The 24,540-nt window shown below is 37.1% G+C and overlaps 1 protein-coding gene across 2 annotated transcripts; it reads left to right on the top strand.

Moving 5' to 3' along the window:
• Window positions 1–310: 310 nt before the first annotated feature.
• PBS2 (cysteine and histidine-rich domain-containing protein RAR1) lies at window positions 311–18,291 on the top strand. Of its 2 annotated transcripts, XM_088895726.1 has the most exons (6): window positions 311–593; window positions 3,288–3,290; window positions 15,698–15,780; window positions 16,954–17,108; window positions 17,420–17,658; window positions 17,785–18,291. In XM_088895726.1, the coding sequence occupies exons 1-6, from the start codon at window positions 495–497 to the stop codon at window positions 17,878–17,880; spliced, it is 675 nt and encodes a 224-aa protein (XP_088751852.1). In that variant the 5' UTR covers window positions 311–494; the 3' UTR covers window positions 17,881–18,291. The 2 variants fall into 2 exon arrangements, with proteins under 2 accessions (XP_088751852.1, XP_088751851.1); XM_088895725.1 differs by lacking the exon at window positions 3,288–3,290 and having other exon boundaries at window positions 313–593; window positions 15,573–15,780.
• The last annotated feature ends 6,249 nt before the right edge of the window (window positions 18,292–24,540 follow it).

Here is a 24,540-nt window from a genome sequence, read left to right as displayed (position 1 = left end):
CTGCAGACCGTTGTATCAGGCCGGTCCAAGTTCAAGCCGGGCCACGGGTGGTACAGCCCGACCCGATTTATACCTCTAATTTTACGAGTCCATTGATACCCTATGCAGCACAAGCGGGTCGATATTGGAAATCGATTTACTATCGAGCCGGATAAGGTTCGGGTGGGAGCATGGGAGGATTGGCTTAGACGGAAAACCCATGCCGAACCCGACCCATCGGCATCCCCCTTCAGTGAGGAAGGAATCGCCGTCGGCCGAATTAGATGCAAACCGGGTTTACTTTACTGGAGTTAAGAGTAAGAGTCAAGACTCGAGCGAATGAGCGATTGCATAATTACGCCCAGGGAGGCACGTCGTGAAGAACTTCTTAGCGAAAGAAGATTCGCAAGTCAGCCTTCTTCTGTTCATCGCGATTCGCGAAGTTTCTTTATCTAGCACCATTTTGTTCTTCTTCTACTGTTCTACTTCTTCTGTAGAGAGAGAGAGAGAGAGCAATGGAGAAGGGACAGAAACTCCGATGCCAGCGAATTGGCTGCGAAGCCATGTTTACGGAGGATGATAACCCAGAAGACGCTTGTAGATACCATCCTTCCGTGAGCCTCCTTCTCTTTTATTTTCAAGCAAGATTTTATTTTTCATCCTCAGTATGTCTTATTTGATTTTAATTCTTATCGCTTCCGTCGATCTTGAATGGAATATCAGATAGCCAGATAACTGGTTATCTTTTACTCCATTTTTTGGTTTTTCTTAATCTCCTCCGGTATCTGCAATTTCTATATTTTTCTTTCCGATCGTTCTCTCTAATAAGCAGCACCTGTGCTTCATTCTCTTTGTAGTCCTTCCTTTTATTTTTCCAACTTCAACTATGAGGTAGAAATTGATATTTTCCTATTCAAAGCTATAAAATCAGGGGAAAAAACAACAACTTGCATCTAAGCCTAGAAATGAAAGCTACATGGATGACTTGGTTTATCATGATCTGTAGTAAACATCATAAGATAATCTAGTCGGTAAAACCTTTTTTAATGCTTTGATAAAAAAAAAACCTTTTTTAGGCTTAAGAAGTCAGTATAGATGCAAGGTGTGTGATCTTTTTTGCACTGTTTGTATGGCATTGTGTGGGGAAGGAGAAGTTACATGATGTTTAGACCATAATAATAATGTTCTTGAGGAGATTGATGTTTGGTCAAGCAAGTTCCCTTGATTTTCTGTAGATTAGCACCTCCCCCAAAATTTAGATGAGAATTGCATGGTTATCCTTGATTATTAGTCACTACTAGTTAGTAATTACCAAAAAAGAAGACTTGCCTTCCATTCAAGCAGTCTATGTGTTTTTCTTCCCTCATTACACTTTGCAAAAAAAAAAAGTATGACATGTTAAAAGATCTGCTAGTTTAACTCTTTCTTCGCTTTTCTAGGATTACTTAAAAAAGAAACTTATTAAATTTCCTAAATACAAGCAATTAAACCCCTGCCATATTTCACTTTTTTTTTTAATGTTTTATTTTTGAACAGAAGGGCTTTGAAAGAACTTTAGACACTCTTCTTCTAAACTACAACCGTTATTTCTTTTTTTTTTTTCTTTTCTTTTCAAGAGGAAGAATGAGGAAGCAATCAACCCTTTTGGATCTGTCGTAGTATTTTTGTCAAATTGAACACTCAGGTCAATCTTGAATTTTCCAACAAGATGAGTTTCATTTGCTACAAGCCTACAACATATTCTTTATGTGATCATTGTCTTCTTTCAGCATTCATGTATATAAGTCTAAGTGAGAATTGTTTTGTAGATCTTAAATTATAATAACATTTTCAAATATTATTACTCAGTATAGTCATTCTTTACAAATTCTTTGTTTTATTCTCCTTATGGTTTTCTCCTCTTATTCACTTCCATTTCCTTTTATAAGCACATCCACATTCTGTACTAGAAGCTTTATCAGGCCCTTTGATATGGTTGATTTATTCAATCTTAAGATTTGCAATGTATGTTTAGTAGTAAGGATAATTTTGCATTGTATTTGAACATGAAAAGCTAGGAGCTAAAACTACAGGAATCAATCTTATCAAAACTTTCACTAGTCAGTTGAGGGCAATGTTGATTGCATCACTAACTAGTTTGTCAATACTCATGATGTAGTTGCCTAGGATTTATTTATTTATTTATTGATAGGCAAGAGTAAAAGTTGTATTCTATTTGTTAAAAGAGGGTCTGCCACCCTCAAAAGCATGTACAAAAAGATCTTTACAAGCATACGAAGAAAACCCATTCAAGCAATACATTAAGCTATAAAATATAAAAAAATGATAGATATTTTTTGAAGATAAATAAAAACAGAAAGTACAAGAAGTTGACCAGTAGTCACCGGGGAGAGAGAAGACAACCTACAGTCACCCCCACCGAAATCCAATCCTTATCAATTTTAATGACTAGAACAGTCCAGAATACAGCTCTTCCTCTTTAAATCATACTGAAACAATGACAGGCTCAAATGAGAAAACACTTACAGCACCAACACCATACTTTCCCATCTACCAGTAAACAAGAGCAACTACCCCATCAACTACGAGAAACCAACCTTAAAATGATTCCATCCACACAAAAGAGCTTGGCTCCATTACTTAGCTCTTCCAACTTCTTGAATGGATGCCTCATTGCTTCTCTTGGAGCACTACTTTGGTGTTTGCACCTTTAGAAACCTGAACCATTCAAATATTTTTCTGCTTCTTACAGTGCCTTACACTGTTAGGGAGCGTCTCAAACTCATTAGGTTTGTTAGGACTTGCATTGAAACCAGCATCAATTCAATCTAACTAATTACAACTTCAAGGAGGCAGCCTTGGCTTAAAAAACACGGCTGTTCCTTTGCAGACTGCAATGGAGTAGGATGTGATTGATAGGTTCCTGCTCTGCATTGCACAGGCTACAGACATCCATAATCATATCCCGCTCACCAAGTGATCAATAGTCAGTAAATGGTCTCGAGCTGCAGTCCAGAGGAAAAATGCTACCATTTCCCACGTTCCACCTTTAGATAAATTGCTTCTTTTCTTCTGGAGACTTATCTTCAAACCTGATACTGCTTCACAAAAAATCAGTAGGCAATGCAGGAAAAGGAGATCGCGGTGAGTGGCCCTTGAGAAAATGATAGCATCGTCTGCAAACTGGAGCAAAGAGATAGCTGGTGTTGTGGGTCCAGCTTTAAACCCTTCCATGTGCCCTCCCTTAACTGCCTTCTGAATAATCCTTCCAAGTGGTTCCATGACCAAAATAAAGAGGAAAGGAGAAGGGGGTCTCCTTGCCTCAACCTCTTCTTCCCTAGAAAGTAATCTCTTGGAGAGACATTGATGATGACAGAGTACATGGGAGAAGAAATGCAAGCATCCATCCACTTCCTCCACAAGATACTGAAGTCTATATGCCTTAGAATGTAATCCATAAACTCCCATCTAACATGATCATATGCTTTCATGAAAGCAACTTTGTAAACCACACCTGGAATACCTTGGCTGATTCTTGAATCAATACATTCATTAGTGATGAGTGGGCCAATGCTACATGTTTATTTATGTTCATCTTTCAGTTTTAAAATAATGTTATATATGTCTATATTGTTATGCACGCCAATTGCTTCGACCATCTCTGATTAGATGTGGTTCGGCTAGGATATATAAAATTGAAAAAAGGCCTAAAATAAAATAGGACTAGTGGAGTTCTTTTTTCTTCCAATTGGTAGTATCCTGGTATGGAGTTGCTATGAGCTAAGGTATTACATCCAATGGTGAAGCTCTTATGTGTTACATCCAAAAACAAAATACTAGCACTCCTTAGTGTATCCAACCTTCTCTTTTATGTTTGCAAAATAGAGGCTATATACTAAATGTTCTTCATCATATATTTTAGTTCATACTTGTAGTCTTTATTTATTGACTTACATATGAGATTGCAACATTATATTAAATTTAGGCATACCTTTTTGTGGTTGACTAATCCTAGGCACCAAAAGTGGAATGCCTAGTTGCCTAGGCAATAGAATTTTACAAGGAAAAAAAACAAATCAATATGTGCATAATTTGGAAAAATAGCAATACACTTTCCTAATAATATTAATTTTCCTTTCAAAATATGATAAATCATTATGTCAAAAAGGCAACTACATTTATTAATTTCAAGAACACTACAATATAATAAGCATTTAATAAAGCAATTACATGTTACAAACATAGTTTTCAAGGTGCCAAGGTGAGGCTAGGCGACAGGGGGGGCACCTTGTCGCCTAGTCGCCTAGGTGATGGATTTTTTTAAGTAAAAATCACATATCCTAGGGTAGTTCCTTAGGTTCCATAACCAACTTTCTTTAATAACTATCCATAATTTTCATAAGAAAATTATAAACTTCATGTTTAAGTCTAGAAAATCAACATATTTATGAGAAGAAAAAGAAGAAAGGAAAGAAAATTCAAAAAATATAGGGGCTGAACCCCTATTTTTATTATAGGAAAAGAAGAAAAGGTAAGAAGAACCCCTGTTCTGTTTGATTGAGTAACTGTAGAAAAAAAAAGAAGAAACCTTTTTATCCTTTTTCTTTTTCTCTTCTCAAAACCCTGGGGTTTTTTATGTTTCAATAGTAAAATCCTAAAATAAAGCATAGTTTTATATATAATATATGATATGATGTATCGAGGCATGCTAATAAGATGTAGCCATAGTAATTATATTACAATAATGTGCCCACCTTGTGTTTTTGTTGCTTATGTTGGTGTCTTATTGCCAAGCTGGGTGTCTAGTCACCTAGACAGGTGCCTTTTTTGGTAGAAGCCATTGCCTGCAGGTTGGGTGCCATGCCAAGGCGGCTTGTTGCCTAGGTGCCTTGACAACTATGGCACCAACTAGTTGCCACCTCACCTAAGGTGGAAAAACAAATAGGCATCTTACAACATTGACAATACTGATGGAATTGAGCAATTAGGTGGAGTGACTAGTCTACCTGAAACAGTCCCTCATCTTTAGTTTTGATAAGTGAATGTCAATGCAACTTCAGTAAATATTTTAACAGATATTTCGAGAATGTTATGATCACTTGTTGAAGACAAGTATTTTAACCCCTGAAGGAAAAAAAAAAAACCCTATCCCTCTGTAGCATGAATTGCATGCCATTTTAACTTGAAGTTTTTCTTTTAGCAGCCACATCCTTTCTTGGTGTTTTGCTTAAGCAGCGTGTACTGATTGTTGAACATTTGCCCTTAGTGGTGTGAAAGATCTTATTTGAAAGTATCACAACATCAAAAAAAGTGCGTGTGTGTGTGTGGGATGACAGATACCTTAGCCAAACAAAGGGTTAATAGGGTTCAATTGTTTTGGGTTCACTTGTATAGCAATCTCCTTACCATATCTGGGTAACATGGGATATCATGGCTCCATCTGTCCTATTGAAAGAACTCTTTCCCTCCCCCCCTAAGAGAACATTCAACTTTCTTGGACTTACATCTTCTCATTCCTGTACTGATGAAGCAACAAGCATTAAGGAAAAATTGTTTCTCTATTTGCAGTTGTTTGAAGGTCCAATAGTTTTCATTTCAATATATTCAGAAACCAATGTTAGATTTTGTTTTATAACTGTAACTAATTCTCATCAATAGTTCCTCCAAAAGTGTGTATAATTGGCATCTATCGTGTCTACAAATTTTGGAAAGTCTGTTTAAATTATCCGAGCAGTTATTCCTCTATTTGCCATATTTTTGGAGTTCTTGATTATAGAACCTTTTTATTTGATTGTTTCCTTGTTTTAAGGCCTATGATGGTGTATTGTTTGTTAATTATTTGAACCATGTTTAGATGTACCCAAAGAAGTTGTGAGAGCGGAGTGGAAGCCACCTGCATTGAACAATCTAAAACTAAACTTTGATGGGAGTTCCTTTGGTAACCCAGGAAGGGCAAGTATAGGGGGTGTTATTAGAAATCATCTAGGTGAAGTTGTGACACTCTTCTCAGGACCAATAGGTATTGGTGACTCGATACAGGCTGAATCTTTGGCTCTACTAAAAGGTTTAAAGATGGCTAAGCAGATTGGTACAACAGATTTAGAAATAGAAGGAGACTCACTGCTGGTCATTTCTTGGGCTAAAAACATCACATCAGCACCTTAGAAGCTCAAATTTATATACAGAGAAATTGACATAATTGCAAGGAGGTTCAACTCTCAGTTTGGTTGGGTCAAAAGGACTGCAAATGGGTTGGTGGACACCCTAGCAAAACAGGGGGCAAATAGATCTACCTTGTACTGGGGAGAACTGTAAATGTTTTGTAGTGTTTGCAGATTGGGTTAATGCATTCTGCAACCTTTAACTATTGTATTTCAATATTTCTCTGTTATTAATAAAAATCTTTTTGCTGATAAAAAAAAATTATTTGGACCATGTTTTGGATTTGATCAAGAGGTGTAGTTAAATGCATTTATACTCCTTTAGTAGTTAATCCCTCATTCCCTCATAATTAACATTTAACACGTACGTGCCCTGCAAAATACAAGAATTTCTCTCCCTTGAGAATCCAACAGAGGCTATGTTGTCAGTTCCCACAGAGGTTGTAAGCATCAAATCTGTTGCTGACCAGTCTTGAATGTGCTTTCTTAGGATCTGCCAACTGACCAAACTAATGCTGAAAAGGTTGAATTGAAACCAGTCTTGAATGTGCTCTCTCCCTTGTAGTTCTGATTTAAATACAGGAACATCTGGTTGAAGGTTTATCTGGAAGTTGTTTTGTTCAAAGAAAGAAATGAAGTGAAACTTGGAATGCGTTATCAGGTTCTGATAATACATAGGGGTGCAAAATGGCATGCGATTGGCATATGCATTGCATTGTTTTAAGGAAACATTTATATTCTAGTGCTATGTTATATGATATCCTCATGATACTAATACATAAATATACAATTTATGTATGGTGAGGAACATAACTGTTGGACAATGGTCATGGGCTGACATCTCTCGACCAAGTCCTTTTTCAAGGTTTTAATGGTGGAAGAGCTCAATCCCCATTTCCCCTTTAAGAAAATTTGGTGTGCACTCATTCCTCCAAGGGTCTTTCTTTCTTTCTTTTTTTAGGAAGCTTTCTTGAAAAGGGTAAATACCATTGATCTAATTCAAAAAGAAGTGGGGCAGATTATGTATTTCCCCCCATGCTTGTGTTTTATGTCTCAGTGAGGGGGAAACTGTTGATCATATCTTTCTCCATTGTCAAGAAATGAGAAAAATCTGGTATTATTTTCTTAGTCTAATTGGCTTTAAGTAGGTTGCTCCTTCACACATTCTAGAGTTTATTTGGCAATGAAATGGCAAGGGTCTTGGCAAAAGGGGTAAGACTTGTTGGATTTTTGCTTTGTATGCAGTGCTGTGGAGTGTGTTGGAAGAAGAAATAACTGCATTTTCGAGGACAAGGCTAGATTCCTTGAGGAGTTGATTGCCCATATTACTTTTCTTTGTAATTCATGGGCACAATGAATGTTGATTGCCAAGGCTAGATCCCTTGGGCACAATGACTATGATGTTACTTTTGATTCCCAGAGATTTATTGCTCTAGCTGATAAGTTGGGGACCTTGAAGATGCTCTGTATGGCAATATAACGTTGCTTGTGTAATCTCTAACTTTAGTTGTGTTGCATTCAGACGTACATCTTCTCATGTACACCTTTTTTCCTCTTTTAATAAAATTTTGGTTATCTTCTCTGAAAAAAAAATCCTAGAGGGGGTGTGTAGAAGTTTGGAAAAACTGATGAGAAACTTTTTTGGGAACCAGGGGAAGAGAAAAGGGACCATAGGGTCAGCTGGGAAGTTGTAAGAGAAATATGGCACTGTTGAGAAAGTGGCTGTGGAGACTGGAGACTGCCAATAGGTAAGGATAAATTGTGGGCTAAGGTGATCTTAAGCATTCCTGGGCTGTTGGTTGAGGGCTGGGATGCAGGAGTATTGGCTCGAGCTACTAGAGCTTTTCCATGGAAATCCATACATGCCATCCTACCATCCTTCCTACATTTTATCAAGTATAATTTGTGGTCTGGAAATATTGTGAAGTTTTGGGAACATGTTTGGGTGGGGAGCTTGTCACTAAAAGAACAATTTCCTTCTTTGTTTTCCATTTCTAATTATAAAGATGAGTTTGTGTCCACTTTTTTGACTCCATCTAATTTGGTATCTGGGTTTGAATGGGATTTGGATTTTAGGAGGGGCTTCAAGATTTGGATATGGACAATGTCTTGGCATTGCTTCAAATTTTACAAGGGGTCTTGGATTCTTCAAAATTGGTTTTTCGGATTTGGACCTTATCCTCTTTTGGTACCTTTACTTGTGCTTCTTTTTTCAAAGCTTTAGCTCAAGTGCTCAACCTTCTGATAGTCTTGGGCATCATTTTCTTGTTAAGGAAATTTGGGGTAAAGTAAACCGGTTCCTCCAAGGAGTGGGACCTTTTATTGAGAATATAGGAAACTGTGGACCCCAAATTAAGTGTATTCGTGTGACACCCTGAGATGTACTTATATTTAATTGATTAGGATCAGCTTTCCTAGTAGGATTAGTTTTATTCTATCTTATCTAGGATTAGTTTTATTTTAATCTTATCTTATATTGCCATGTAAGCATTAAAGTTCTTTTACAATTAGGAAACTATGTATATAAATTAAGGAGTGGGGCGGCTGTTTGAAGCATTCCAACCACTCTCTTCTTTCAAAGCTTCTCCCACGCCTCCTCTATCTCTCTTTTTCTCTTATCTTTTCTTCTTCTCTTTTATTTTCTGTTCAAAATCTAAAGAGTCTTTGTAGTCTTGTATGACTACTTGGTATCAGAGCCAAATTTAGGGCTTCTCATGTGAGTTTGATCCAGCCGACTACATGAGAATTGCCTAGGGCTGGAAGAATAGAGAAAGCTCCCTTCGGCTAATTCTTGGAGGTTATCTACAGCAGCAGTCCAAAGATTGGATCAGATCTTTGATAACTAGGAAGAATCAGAGGAAGAGAAGAGGATCAAGATCAGTTCTTGATCAAGACTAGAGGTGGCGATCAAAAATTCAGAAGAATTCTGGTTCAAGATCGGTTTTTTTTTCTATTCAAGACTGAAGTTGATTATCAAGATCAGAGTTTCTCAGAATTTTCTGGTAAGTTTTCAAGCCTTTCTTGAAATCAGCAGCAAGGATCTCTTCATATAAGAGGTACGATTAAGAAAAAAACCCTTCCTTTCTGCATTCCTTTTAGGGTTTAAGAGAAAACCCTCAAGTTTCAGGGCTGTTATTGCTTTAGGGAGGTAGTCAGATTTGTCTCCCTTGATTTTTTTCTTCTTTGGAAGACCCAATAGAGCTTTTTTCAACAGGACTGATACAGTTCAGTCTCAATACGCCGACTGTCACAAAAATTAGGGTTTCTGAATCAGAACCCTCTTGTTACCTGCTACAGACCTAGTAGGCCAATTGGTATAGTAATTAGGAAGCATTCTAATGGAGTTTAAAAGCCAAGGGGAGGATGTTTTTGGGGCAGGTTCAGGCAGCATGGCTGAAAACACCTTCTAGATTACAACTGTAAAGTTTGATGGTTCAAACTACATAGAGTGGGCCCAATCAGCCATGATGGCCATTGGGGGAAGAGGAAAACTGAACTATTTGTTGGGAGATGTGAAGGAACCAACCAAGGAGGATTCCACTTATACTAAGTGGATTCAGGAAAATTATTTGGTGATGACATGGTTGTGCAACTCTATGCAGCCACACATCAGCCAAAATTACTTATGGGCAAAAACAGGTAAAGAAATTTAGGATGTTGTGAAAGAAACCTACTCTCAGCCCCTTAATGTTGCTAGGTCTTATAAGCTGAAATGTGAGGTCAAAAATCTCAGATAAGGGGAGAAACAGGTCTCTGTTTATTTCTCAACCCTAAAATCCTTGTGGCATGAGATTGACCACCTTGAGACAATTGAATGGTTTGAGACAATTGAATGGGAGAGTCAGAAGGATGCATAGACTTACAGAAAGCAAATTGAAACTAACAGAGTATTTGAGTTCTTGGCTGGTCTAAATTCTGAATATGATATTGTAAGACAACAGCCACTGACAAGAGATAGTGTGACTCTATCTCAAGCCTATTCCCTAGTGCACAGTGAAGAGACTAGGATAAAGGTTATGTTACAGCAACAGCCTTTCGAATCTGCCCTGACAGTAGTTAAACCCAAGCCAGGGGGAGATAAGGAAAGGGATATGAAGAAAGAGGCTAAAAAGGACCTAGTTTGTGAACATTGCAAGAAACCTAAACACAGCAAAGACACTTGTTGGAAGTTGCATCCACATCTAGTTCTAGCAAAACTCAGAAACAAAAAGGGTAATGCCAATATGGCTGTCAACACTGATAGTGCAACCTCAACGGCTTCAAGAGATACCCCTCTAGATACCCTAGCTGCTGTCCGAGCTGCTCTGACACAATTAGAAAGTGAAGTCAGTAACCCAGTATCATCTCCTTAGCCATCATCAGCTCCTTCAACCCCATCTTTTGCTCAATCAGGTAATCGGGCCTCAACTTATCATGCTTCAGCTCCAGGTAATACAAAACATTCTTGGATAATAGATTCAGGAGCATCTGACCATATGACTAGCTTGCCATCACTTTTCTCTACTTATCTTCTGGTAAAGACAGTGTCAATTGCTGATGGATCCCTTGTTCCTATTTCTGGCAAAGGAGACATCAAGTTGTTTGATGCAATTTCCCTATCCTCCGTCCTGCATGTTCCTAAGCTTAATACTAACTTGCTCTCAGTTAGTAGTATTACAAAAAGGCAGAATTGTCCAGTAACCTTTTCTCCTGATCGATGTGTTTTTCAGGATTTTGAAACAAGGAAGGTGATTGGGATTGGCCGTGAGACAAATGGAATCTACCTACTTGGAGGAAGTGCTCATCAGGAAGATGGTGAAACTAAGAAATCCTTTGTTTCTCAGTCTGTTGATCAGGTGATGCTTTGGCATAATAGATTGGGCCATTTATCCTTTCAAGCTTTGAAAAGTTTGTTTCCCAGTATATTTGAATCTGTCCAGATGGCTAGTTTGAAATGTGAAAGTTGTGAGCTTGCAAAACATTATAGGACTACATATTCATTAAGTAATAACAGAAGCAATATTCCTTTTGAAATTGTGCACACTGATGTTTGGGGACCCTATCATACCAGTGCCATGGGGGGGTACAGATATTTCCTATTATTTGTTGATGATTACACTCGATTTCCTTGGGTTTACCTTATGCGTTCTCGAGATGAGGTTCCAGCATTAACCCAGATCTTTCATCAAATGATTTTAACCCAATTCAGGGTCAAAATTAAGATTTTTAGATCCGATAATGCAAAAGAATATTTTGCAAACCCATTAGCCTCCTATATGCTTGATCATGGGATTATCCATCAGAGTACCTGCCCACATACACCAACCAGAATGGGGTTGCTGAAAGAAAGAATAGACACATATTGGAGGTAGCCAGAGGCATTATGTTTACCTCAAATGTGCCTATACGTTTCTGGGGGGATGCTGTTCTTACAACTGTTTATCTCATCAATCGGATTCCCTTACGGGTTCTTGACATGAAAACTCGATTTACCCTTTTATACCTTGATAAAAAATTGTTTACCATTCCCCTCAAAACCTTTGGGTGCACTTGCTTCGTTCAAATCCTTGGCTCTCATCGTTCCAAATTTGATCCCAAGGCCTCCAAATGTATTTTCCTTGGTTATGCCCAAACTCAAAAGGGATATTGCTGTTATGAACCGACTTCTGGAAAAAGATTTGTCTCAATGGATGTCACCTTCTTTGAGGATAAACCCTATTATCCAAGGGTTTCTCCTCAGGGGGAGAATAATGAAGCCGGGAGTAGCTCATTGGAAGTAACTTTACCAATCCCATTAAGTGAAGGATGTAATGGGGAAGGATGTCAAAGGTGCAAGGATGTGAGAGTCTATCACAGACGATGGAGACAGGTTGATTTCGGACATCAGCAGTGTAGGTTAGTCCCAGCCCCCTCTACAGCTCCAGATCCCGATACCACAGTAGCTAGTCCCAGTTCCTTTTGCAGATCCAGATCCAGGTACCACTGTAGCCCCAGTTTCTTCTACAGATCCAGATCCAAGTACCACAGATACTACAGATGAGAGACATCCAACCATGGAGCCTTCACCTCCATTCAGTGACCTTGATCTCCCCATAGCAGTCCGTAAAGGCAAACATCGTTGCACCACAACTCACTTCATTTCTCAGTCCCTATCATATGATCATTTGTCTCCCTCCTACAAGTCTTTTCTCGCATCCATTGCTGATATTCCCATTCTCAGAACAATACAGGAAGCATTGAAAGTACCAGAATGGAAAGATGCAATAAAAGTATAAATGGATGCCCTCATCAGAAACAATACCTAGGAGATAGTTGATCAGCCTAAAGGAAAGAAACCGGTTGGATGTAGATGGGTATTCACTGTGAAACATAATGCTGATAGTTCTGTTGAAAAGTATAAGGCCCGATTAGTTGCAAAAGGATTTACTCAGACATATGGTATTGACTACTTAGAAACTTTTGCACCAATAGCAAAGATGATCACTATCAGAGTACTATTATCTCTTGCAGCTAGTTACTCTTGGCCATTGTATCAGATGGATGTTAAAAACGCCTTTCTCATTGGAGACTTGCAGGAAGAAGTTTACATGTAGTTGCCTCCAGGATTTTATGGTACGGAGATAGGAAAGGTTTGTTGGTTGAACAAAGCTCTATATGAACTAAACAGTCCCCCAGAGCATGGTTTGGCAGATTTAGACGAGCCCTTGATAGGTTCGGATATGTGCAGGCTCAGTCAGACCACACCTTGTTTATTAAGAGAGTGGATTCCTCCGTAACCTTGCTTGCCGTGTATGTGGACGATATTGTAGTAACAGGGAGTGATACTAGTGAAATTGAGTCTCTTAAGCAACTACTTCATCAAGAGTTTGAGGTAAAAGGTCTGGGGGAACTATGATACTTCTTGGGCATTGAGGTAGCTAGACCCAAGCATGGGATTTTTGTCTCTCAACAAAAGTATGTTCTTGATCTGCTAGAAGAAACAAGAAAGTTGGGAGTTAAGCCTACAGACACACCTATTGAACAGAACCACAAGATTAGTGCAGAGGGTGGAGAGCCTATTGAAGATAAAGCTATGTTCCAATGGTTAGTTGGAAAGCTTCTCTACCTTTGCTTCACATGACCTGACATCAGTTATGCAGTCAGTGTAGTTAGTTAGTATATGCACTCTCCTAGAACTACTCACCTCCTTGCGGTTGAAAGGATATTAGCATATTTGAAGAGGTCCCCAGGTAGAGGCATTTTGTTTAAGAAAAATGACCACATGAAGATAGAAGTCTACACAGATGCTGATTGGGCTGGGTGTGTTGATGACTGAAGATCTACCTCTGGATATTGTGCCTTTGTAGGAGGTAATCTAGTCTCTTGGAAGAGTAAGAAACAAAGTGTTGTTTCTCGTTCAAGTGCTGAAACTGAATATAGGTCCATGGCAAATGGTGTGGCTGAGATTCTATGGTTGAGATCATTACTTGAGGAATTAGGTATTGTTTATGAGAAACCCCTAATGTTGTACTGTGATAATTAGGCTGCCATCAATATAGCCCATAATCCAGTACAACACGACAAAACTAAGCATATTGAAGTGTAACGGCATTTTATCAGAGAAAGGGTTACATCTCAAGAAGGATGCCTTCCCTACATCGCCTCCGACATGCAGCTTGCAGACCTTCTCACCAAGGCTATTTCAAGAAAGAAGTTAGAAGAAGATCTATGCAAGTTGGGAATGACAAATATCTACTACCCAACTTGAGGGGGAGTGTAGAAAACTGTGGACCCCACATTAAGTGTATTCGTGTGACACCCTGAGATGTACTTAGATTTAATTGATTAGGATCAGCTTTCCTACTAGGATTAGTTTTATTCTATTTTATCTAGGATTAGTTTTATTTTAATCTTATATTATATTGCCATGTAAGCATTAAAGTTTTTTTACAATTAGGAAACTATGTATATAAATTAAGGAGTGGGGCGGCTGTTTGAAGCATTCCAACCACTCTCTTCTTTCAAAGCTTCTCCCACGAGTTCTCCTCCTCTATCTCTCTTCTTCTCTTCTTCTCTTTTCTTCTTTTCTTTTTTTTTCTGTTCAAAATCTAAAGAGTCTATGTAGTCTTGTACGACTACTGAGAAGATCCAGAATCCACTTCCTCCCTTTTCCAACCACTCCACTACCAAATTTGAATCTCCTATAATCAGTTTGCTCACACTCATATCTTTTGCCTTTTGCACCCCTTCCAAGACAGCCAGAACCTCAGCCCTTAATGAGTCTCTCACACCATTTGGATTTGAGAATTACCCAATAACCTTTCCATCCTTATTCCTAAACACACCACCATGTAGGTCTGACAACAGTCTTATTACAGTCTGAACTAGCCATAGCCTTCCAGTTATTCATAATATCAACTGAAGAGAAATTAACAAAAAGCTCCAAAGTCTTCACCCAATGAACCACTCTAAACAGAATGGTCTCAATAATTCCTTTGTTTCTTTTTTCCTTTTCAGAGAAAATTCTGGAATTTCGTAAGCTGTATTCTTTCCCATTTGGACACTCAATAAGTTGAACTTTGATGGTAGTAGTGAAGGAAATCCTGGCCCTTCTGCTATGTTTGGTTTGAAGGTAGGGAAACCTTGTATAGATTTCCCTACCTTTTCCTTTCCTTTTCTCTATCTTTTCCTTCAAACCAAGCATGCCTTCAGGTATCGGAGGAGATTCTAGAAATGAGGAAGGAAAAGTTATTGCTTTGTTTTGAGGCCCAATTAGTGTAGGAGGCTCACTTCGAGTTGAGATACTGGGCTGTTTTGGAAGGTGCAAAAAGGGAAAAGGAGCTGAATACTAGCAAGTTGATCATTGAAGGCGATTCAAAATTTGTAGTAGGCTGGTTAGAGGAGGATGATGGGATGTGGGGTTACATTAATGAAAGAAGGAAACTTAAGTGGCTGACGCAGGGTATGGAAGTGACATTGCAGTGGGTTAAAAGAAGTGCTAATTCCTTTTTAGATGCACTTGTTAAGCAAGGGGTGGGAAGGGATCAAATGTTTTGGGCTATTGTAATCCTGGTTCTCTATGTGGGGAGAGTTGAAGAGAGTTTATCTCTCTCTGCACCTTTCTGTACTCTTATCTTCTTTCTTAATTCTAATAAAATGTTTCTATTATTGAGAAAAAAAAAACTTCAAGGCAGAACAATTTTACTTGATAATCAATGCTACATTGGAAAAAGCAACAGATATATTAATAATGTTGATGCATTTTTTACCTTGGTAGATTTGCTGCATTGAAGTTGTATTGGGATTTATTGATGCTCGAAACATTTATGGCTTTTATGAATGCATTTTACTTGCAATTGTAGTGGAGATTTCTGTGAGGGATCTTTGGGTATAATTCTAGTTGGTGCATTTACTAACTTTGACCTTTATGATGCATGTTTGGGTCCGACTCTGCTGCTTGGACGTGATGTACAGGGAGTAAGCCTCATATTCCTTTTTGTTCAATAATATTTTTTGCGACTCATTTTTACTTTTGCAGAATATCATGACTTCAATATCGCAGGCTGCTCTAAATCAAAGCTTAATCACTGTCTGTCCAGCCTATTTTTCATGATGGCATGAAAGAGTGGAGCTGTTGCAAGAAGAGAAGCCATGACTTTAGCTTGTTTTTAGCACTTCCTGGGTATGTGCAATACTTTCTTCTGAGTTAAACTTTATGCTGGAAATGTAACTTCCTTTTTTTCTGTATGGAATTAATTTTGGCACAGTTTATACATAATGGAAATATTATATCTTTGAGCAACTTTATGATGTAGGGTGAAAAGAAGAAAGACCAAGTAGGGTGTATATGGTGGGCAAAGAAAGGGAATTAAGGATCTGAACTATGAGAGAGAGAGAGAGAGAGAGAGATTTTACTAGTTAGCTCTAGTTAGCAACATCTTATTAATTCATGATAAAAGAATGGAGTGACATACAAGAAGTTGTGCCATGCACCCCACAGAGACCCAGAATATCCTCAGATATCTCATCATGCAATTTCCATTTCTATTATGGACAAACGCCAGGATCAAATTCCCTTGCAATTATAAACTGTCCCTGTTTACCCCTTGTTTAGCCAAAACATCCACTAAGGTGTACAATCTTTATGTCCAATAAAATTGAATTCTCAGTTTTCTAGCTTAGTACCTTCTCTCATTGTATGTCTGTGCTGCCACTATCCTGGATTATTATGTTCAAACCAGCCCATCATTACTTGAGAATTCCTTCAACTGTGAGATTTTTTTTCTTGATAAATGGATGATGTATTCATCCAGTTGGTGTACAAGAACCAACTATTTTGCGCGCATGCACACACACACACACACACCCAACCATTGATCTGAGTTCTTGAATTCAGTGTGAGTGGCATGGCATACCATGGCCCATCCATTAGTTCTGCATTCAGATGCTTCAATCTTTGGATGATGTATTCATCCAGTTGGTGTACAAGAACCAACTATTTTGCGCGCATGACACACCCAACCATTGATCTGAGTTCTTGAATTCAGGTGAGTGGCATGGCATACCATGGCCCATCCATTGGTTCTGCATTCAGATGCTTCAATCTTTGGTGTGTAGCATGGTAAGTTTTAATATTTTTATGGAAGTAACATGCTAACCTCTATGAGGAACTCAATCTGTAGACATCTTTGTGAAGGTAAATCAATTTGTTTATGCATATGGTTGCTAATAACTGACATTATGACCCTTTTGCATGAATACTCCCAGTAGGGGATTTCTTTTTAAGTTGATATTTTTAAGATCTACATATATGTGAGCACCAATTGATTAGATATTTCTTCTTATTATTATGAAGATGTAAAACAGGTAAACACACGACTGAGAAACCAGTGATAACAAAAGCTGCCCCTAGTCCGAGTAAGCCAGTGTCTGTTTCAACTCCAACAAATGATGCATCATCAAAACTAACTTGTTTGAGATGCAAACAGGGTTTCTTTTGCTCGGAACATGGTATTGTCATTTTGTCCATTGTTGACTTTATAAAGAGATCCTCTATTTTATTATACCTAGTAGTATGAATTAAGTTATGCTGGAAGGACAGTGAGAAGCCATCTCCTTCCTATGCTACACACCCAGGTAATCTGGAACCATGGTCTGGTACACAAGCCAATTGCATCCTACTGACGCATAATAACTGTCCTGATACGGGTGGTTCAGATTTTGCACAAGTGTCCAGTGATTTATATTATGCTCTGATCACTTTTTGATTAGAATATAAATTCTAAGAGTTGATGAGAACTTGGTTTTAAAAACCTTTTCAGGTTCACAAGTCAAAGTGGGCAATCTGAAACCAGCTGTTAATGATGCAGTCCCGCCTGCTGAGATCAATTCAGACGTTGAAAAATATCCTCCAGCTCCAGCAAAGAAGATTATTGATCTGAATCAGCCGCAGACATGCAAAAATAAGGGATGTGGTAAGACCTTCAAAGAAAAGGATAACCACGATAGCGCATGCAGTTACCACCCTGGACCTGCTATTTTTCATGATCGGATGAGAGGGGTAATACTTTTTCTCCTTTTGATTTTGTTCTGCATTTACCATAGCCTCTTATTTTTTTAGTTCCTCTATTATGTTCTTCTGTTACTTAAAGAATATTGATGCATTCCCTTCTCTCATGATTTGCAGTGGAAATGCTGTGATGTTCATGTGAAAGAATTTGATGAGTTCATGGACATACCTCCTTGCACGAAGGGCTGGCACAATGCTGATCCAGTGTCATAATCAACTATCTACCTGAAGATGAAGCTGAATTTTTCCGAGTCATGCTCTACATATATTTGATAAATTGGTCAAAAATATGATGTCGCTGTCTGTTGAACTGTATCCTCTTCGTATCTAATTGTTGTATGCATCCCAAAATTAGATAGATGTTCAACTCTTCTTAGCATGGACACGAGTTGTGCAATGGATGCTTTTTTTAGCAAGGTTTCTTTGTTCCACTAAGTCCTTAAATTTGCGCTGTAGTTTGTGAAGTTTGATTTCTTACTGCATGATTTTAATTTTGATGATTTTTTTGGAAAGTTGTGGTATTTGGTAATGACCAAAATGGAAGTAGAGTGTCAACGATATTTCAAATTTGAGATTTGATGTAATCGCATCAAATTCAAATATGACATGATCAGATTTAATAAATATTTAAGTTCAATTGATTTAAATATTTTAGTTAATTCATATATATAAATATTTATTACATAAAACAATTAATTTGTCAAATTCAAATTGAGTCGAATATTTAATTATTTATTCAGAGTGTTAATTCAGTATTCATTGGATATTAAACTTTCTAATCAAATTTGAATTTGGATATTGATTGATTTGATTTGAATTCGATTACACTTCTTGATGGAAATCCTAAATTTTTTAATGAATTTATTTAAAACAATTATGAATTTTTCCTGAAATTATTGTCATATATTTAATTTAAAATTTAGCATATTCTATCAAGCCTGTAAATAAGTAGGGTGAAAGACTTGGAACATACCCTGAGGTTTTGCAGTTGGACTTGAAAGACATTGGTGATGTTTGACATCGATGTCGTTGCTCCAGAAAATGGTGGCACATCAATGTCACGTTGGAAAAAGCGTAGCTCCAGAAAATGGTAATATGTTTGGAACCGTTTTTCCATAAAAAATGTTGCCCCAAACTACGCCTTAGAAATTGAGAAGGCATGGTCTGGGGAAATGCTGAATTTGACGTTTTCTCATTTTGGAGCTTGTTGTTGCCAACGGTAACATGATGTGGCATCCAATGTGTATTATATTTGAATTGATAAAATGTTTCTCCTCTTTTAACGAATCCTAAAACATTTTCTTCTACGTTTTCAGCTGTTCAAGGTCGAATGCCTTGTCTTCCTTTCCCAGTCATCGGAAGTCTACCTGTGTAACCAGTCACCGGAGAATCAACCTTGTCGTCGAAGGTGTAAAGTTCTACCTTCTGTTCAATCACCGGAGGTCTAGAGTTCTTTTTTCATTCATCAGAGTATACCTTCTGTCCATTCGCATTTCTCCTCAAACTCCTTGTCTCTGTCCATCGCCAGTTCAAGCTCTGTCCTATCATTTGGGTTTTGCATTTGTTCTGTTCATTCTCATATTTCTCATTTGGGTTTTGCATTTTTGTTCTATTCGTGCTCATATTTCTCATTTGGGTTTTATAGTGTTTGGGTTTGATCCACATGTTTGGTTCGGTTGTTGATTTTTCTATTTGGTATCCGAAAACTCCATTTAAAAGCGGATTCACTGAACATAGAGCAATAAAAAACGCCTATTGGAATGAAGTGGTGATTTGGTATTTTGGGGAAGGGCTGCCCCATGATTTGTGCGATAACCCATCGGCTATCTCTTTCTCAATTTTGCCAAGTCAAGAGAAAAAAAAGCTCAATAAAATCCAACTCAACCTCGCCTATGATCACCCGGTGTCATAAAAGAGGTGACAAACAAAATTTTGAGGTAATTGGTCAAAACTCTTTCTTACTATGTCTTTCCCGTGTCATAGATTTCCCTTTTCAATATAATATCATCAAAATATAAAAGAATCATATTTTCAGGGGATGTTTAAGAATCAGGGTAAAACTAAGGGGTGGTTTTGATTCTTGCTATTCCTGGTTGTGTGTTTGTGTCCGTTGTTGACGTTGAGTCATCTAGTTCTAGCTTTTGTTCCTATCTATACGCTGTTTGCTTTGTTGGAAGACTAGATTTTGAGAATATATGCCATTTCTAAGGGTTTTTTTAGGTCTTTTTACAGTTCATTCTACCTGATAATTTATTTATTAAATCTCTAAATGTATTTATCTCCAACCCTCTCTAAACCGAGAATCTTTTCTGTTAGACCATCACAGTATAAGTTTGGAAAGATCGGCTTCCATCAAAGCAAACCTGTGCCCATATCGTTCTAACAGCCTTTTTTAACCTTGCATTGGAAATATCTTCCCATAAAATAAAGTATGTAAGTATGGAGTTATTCTTAATATAAGGCAATAAAGGCTGCTTGAACGGGCTTTGCCCTGATTGAAGCCGAATTCGAGTTTGGACTGAACTCAAATTACCCAGCCCCATTATTAAAAATGGCTTTCTTGCTAAAATATAATTAAATAATGCGAAGTTAGCCAGCTCTATGAATTTCTCTCTTTATATGAAATGAATCGACCATGATACAAAGTGCATCTTAATATCTCAAGGCTCAGGCTGAAAATTGAAATAAGAAGAATTCACTTAGCCACGCTTAGGACGGTCAAAGGATCGGGTGGAATCGTCGGAAATGATGTAACCGTTTCAGTATTTCAAGGTATAAAGCATGGTTTTTAAAATCAATCCAAAGACCGAACTGGTCAGGGGTCTGGTTATCGGGTCGAACAGTCCAATCGTTCAAACTGAATGGTTGGCTGTTCTGACAAAAAAATTAAAAAAATGAAAATAGGTCAAAACGGTTCGAAAGGTTCGAATAGTTAATCGCCCGGTTTAATGATTTGCTGACCAAAATCAACCATTTTTGTGGAGATTCCGATTTTAGAGAAAACCGGAACTGGTCACCTGACCGGTTCCTGGTTTTTCCAGTCCGACTGTCCGATCTGGTCCGATTTTGAAAACCATGATATAAAATTTTCGTATCATATCATCAAGGCCTTGATATACCAAATAAAGGGTTTTTAGGGTTTAACCCATTTCCAAGGGATAGGCCTACCTGAGTCCGACCCTGACCAAATTTAAAAAAGAAACTAAATCAGGAAAAAAAATGATATGAATTTGAAACACCCAATATGCATGTTCATGCATATTAGATATATCTATGATTTTAACCTTGCATATTCTAATTTTTAGTTGTTTTTAACCAATTTAATTAATAGAACTGGTATCTTACAAAGTTTAATACCTGTATCTTTTTAATGGTAAAACATACCACGGGTTCTCATAAATTCAATTGATTTAAACTTACTTAAAATTTTCAAATAGGCTTAATTGGGCTGAACTAATGGATTTTCCTGCTTTATGAACCTCTTTTAATATTCTAAAAATCTTATTTTATCCATCTTCATTTTCTTCCTCCCCAATTAAGAACCAAAAAACAACTAACGGTTTTTTCGTCACCAATGCTCCTCTAGTTAAAGAGGATGAAAACATAAGTTAAAATGGTTTGGAGGTCCTGAGAAAAGTTGAACATGAAGAAAATGAGAGTCTCCATTCCAAACCACCCCACTTATTCAATTTCAACCGAAATCTATGATCAGCTCATTTAGCAGAATTCACATCTGCACCCCACTAATGGCGCCCCACAGATGTCCTATAGCATATCCCAACCCTGTACTGGGATTATTTCCCACTGACAATTTCAGGAAATGTTCCCCATTGCATGCTAATATGTGCATGTGAGCGTTTGTGGGGTGTACATATAAAAGGGGTATGGTATACATCACCCCATTTGTTCTTTTTTTGTTGAAAGTTGTTTGATCAAGAACGATAAATTAGACATCCTGTTGTTACTTTTATTTTTAGTTTTTCAATTTGTGAGATGTTCGATGAGAGTAATTATGTCTTTTATCTTTTGACATTTCAATTTAGGGCAAATTTTTTAAAATACCTCTATAGTTTAGGAAATCAATTAATTCTATCTCTATTATTTGCATATTGTCTTAAAGTATTCTTTAGTTTTTTTGACAATTAACTAGTTTTACACTTGCCCTTAGTGTCTATTAGTATTCCATCACAATCCGTATATACGTGACACCACATGATATATAAAATTTTTTAAAAACCCCATATTACCTTTTTGTGAGCAACGGTTAAACCCATACTCAGTGAAATTGTGAATTATAAAATTGTGGCAGGTCCAGTGAATGGTTCTGCGACCACAATGCCACTCCACATTTGTCGGAAAATTATGCTCATTTGTGAACCTAAAAGAGCATAGCATATCACAAATTTTATTTGGTTACTATTTTTATTATGAAGAATATTCTTGTGGAAGTCATTGGAAACATACTATCCAGGCTTGGAGCTGCTAGAGATGTGGTAATTGCATCTACAACTTACCGGAAGTGGTGAGAAGCCTGTTGGAATCACCTTCACACACTTTCATTCAACTCCATTGACTGGCCAATAGATTGGAGATCCTTATAACCCAAATAGTATTCCATACAAATGGTTTATAGTGCTATGATGTGGATGAATTCTCAGCTAATCCTTGCCTAACTTATGTATACTCAGGAAACCTTATGTCATTTGCTCTATAATGTCTGGACAATCCCAAATGTTAACATTTTCGAAAAGTGTGGTAGGTAGAAACTATAAGTGTTTGGTATTGGCTCATAATTCTATCACAGATGTTAAAATAACTTATCAGAAATTCCTATGCCTGAAATCTGTCATTAAGTTATGTCAATATCTTAGGTTTAGATTTGAGCCTTCTTCTCAATGTCTGTCCAAAGATTGAGGTGTTGATTCTTATCATTCCGGAGATTACAATGTTATCACAGATGTTAAAATAACTTACCAGAAATTCCTATGCCTGAAATCTCTGTCATTAAGTTATGTCAATATCTTAGGTTTAGATTTGAGCCTTCTTCTCAATGTCTGTCCAAAGATTGAGGTGTTGGTTCTTATCATTCCGGAGATTACAATGTTAACACCTCCATGGCTCTGTGAAACTACCACTAGCCTCCGATCAACTCTTCTGGCCGGTAGTACCACTGTACCCGTACCTTCCGTTCCCTCTATTGTCTAATTAAATCTTCTACACTTTGGCGACGTAATGGGGTTTCAATGAGTCCGAATGCCTCATCAAAATGCAGTCCCAAACTACAATGAAGAGTGCAAAGGTTAAGCAAAAATTCACAAATGGAAAGGGAGAAGGCGAATATCTGAAATCTTTGACAATGAAGAAAAATTCAAGAGTCCTTCTCTGATGGGGCGTGCCTACCTCTGATGATGATCTTGTTGGTGCCTTTGATTGTTGTGTAAGAATCTATTGCTCTTCTTGGTGTCTGACCTTTAGCCATGGACTGAGAGGGAAGAAAGTGGACGCTGAATGCTTGCACAATTGAAGACAGATGGGTCAGGGGGTGGGAATGGGATTTCTCGAAATTAAAGAAATTAATTAGATACCATATGAGCTACGAAATTAAAAAATGCTTTTGGTTCAATCAGCGTCCATCTGACAAGATATAAAATTAAAGTGAATGTTGTATGTATATTATGAATCGACCTTCGGTTGAACAGCTGACCCGTGAACTCTGAACATTAATACAAACTAAAATAATGTTTTATTGGGTTTAATACTTTATTTTTCTCTTTAGGGTTTAACACTTATTTTGTTTGTTAACGGATTAATGTGACCAACCCCCATCTTATTTTAGCCTTCTAAATCTGGAATTAAATCATGCCTTAAGTTTTCTTCATCATCTTGAACCTAAGGAAAAGAGAGCGGAGGGAGGAATGTAGAAGGTGGTTGCTACTCTAATTTGGTCTGTTGGGTATAATGTATATTTAAGTCCATTTGATTTGAAAAAACTTAGGTTAAATTTAAGTCTTTTATAATATTATCATTTACAATGCCCAAAATGTGTCAATTTTACAAATAAGTAGTTTTAATGCAAGATTAAGATTAAAAGTATGAGCGTCAAATACTAATGGTGTCTTCTCGGGTCAAACCCATTTTACCCAATTATACACCCCATCGTTGTTGTTCATAACGATCTACTGGTTGGGTTAGGATCAGGTTTACCTGATCTAAACCAAATCTGACCCATTGACTTCACTATATATATTTGGGGTTTAAGGGGTGTTGGATACAGTGTTTGCCAAATTTAATGAATTCAAGCATGATATAGTTAAAATTCTCAAACTCAATTAAAACTCAACTAGTGAATGACCCCGTATTAAGTACGGGTAACTAAATGTGTTTATAATTTAGTTTGAAGTTTACTATTCAGTTATCAAAAATTAATATGGGTCTTGTATCTTTATAATTGGCAATCTATTCCGACCAATTATTTGAAACCCACTATTAATTTATGTTTTTTTATTCGATTTAAGATATTAAATGAGATCTTATTGGTAAGCAATAACCCACTTTATTTGGTATTTACTATTTATCTAATAATTCTATTTTGAGCTATTTCTTTTTAAATGTTAAATTAGGTTGCTTCCTAAAAGTTAAATCAAGTTTGTAATTAATAAAGTATTTTTTTTATTAATAACGACTGTAATTCTAACTATTAATGAGTATTGACAATGATCGTAAACTAAATTAAGTAACAATATATTCTTATTATGTATGCACTTAATTTGTGTATATTAAGTAAATAATTTGTAATAATTAATTTTTTGGTTAATTAATAAAATAATAATTGCTTTTATAATAATAGTATTAATTATAATTACTTATAATAAT

This window comes from Nelumbo nucifera, chromosome 1 (assembly GCF_055504915.1).
Source record: "Nelumbo nucifera cultivar China Antique chromosome 1, China Antique-T2T, whole genome shotgun sequence".
Classification (NCBI taxonomy): domain Eukaryota; kingdom Viridiplantae; phylum Streptophyta; class Magnoliopsida; order Proteales; family Nelumbonaceae; genus Nelumbo; species Nelumbo nucifera.
This window is presented reverse-complemented; position numbering and strand designations above follow the sequence as displayed.

What these genes read in the sequence shown, in the direction of transcription:
- PBS2 (XM_088895726.1), top strand. Translation starts at nt 495, where the DNA reads ATGGAGAAGGGACAGAAACTCCGATGCCAGCGAATTGGCTGCGAAGCC. An exon ending in TTGTTTTTAGCACTTCCTGG is followed by an intron (nt 15,781 to 16,953) that starts GTATGTGCAATA and finishes ATTATTATGAAG; the next exon opens with ATGTAAAACAGGTAAACACA. An exon ending in TTCATGATCGGATGAGAGGG is followed by an intron (nt 17,659 to 17,784) that starts GTAATACTTTTT and finishes CATGATTTGCAG; the next exon opens with TGGAAATGCTGTGATGTTCA.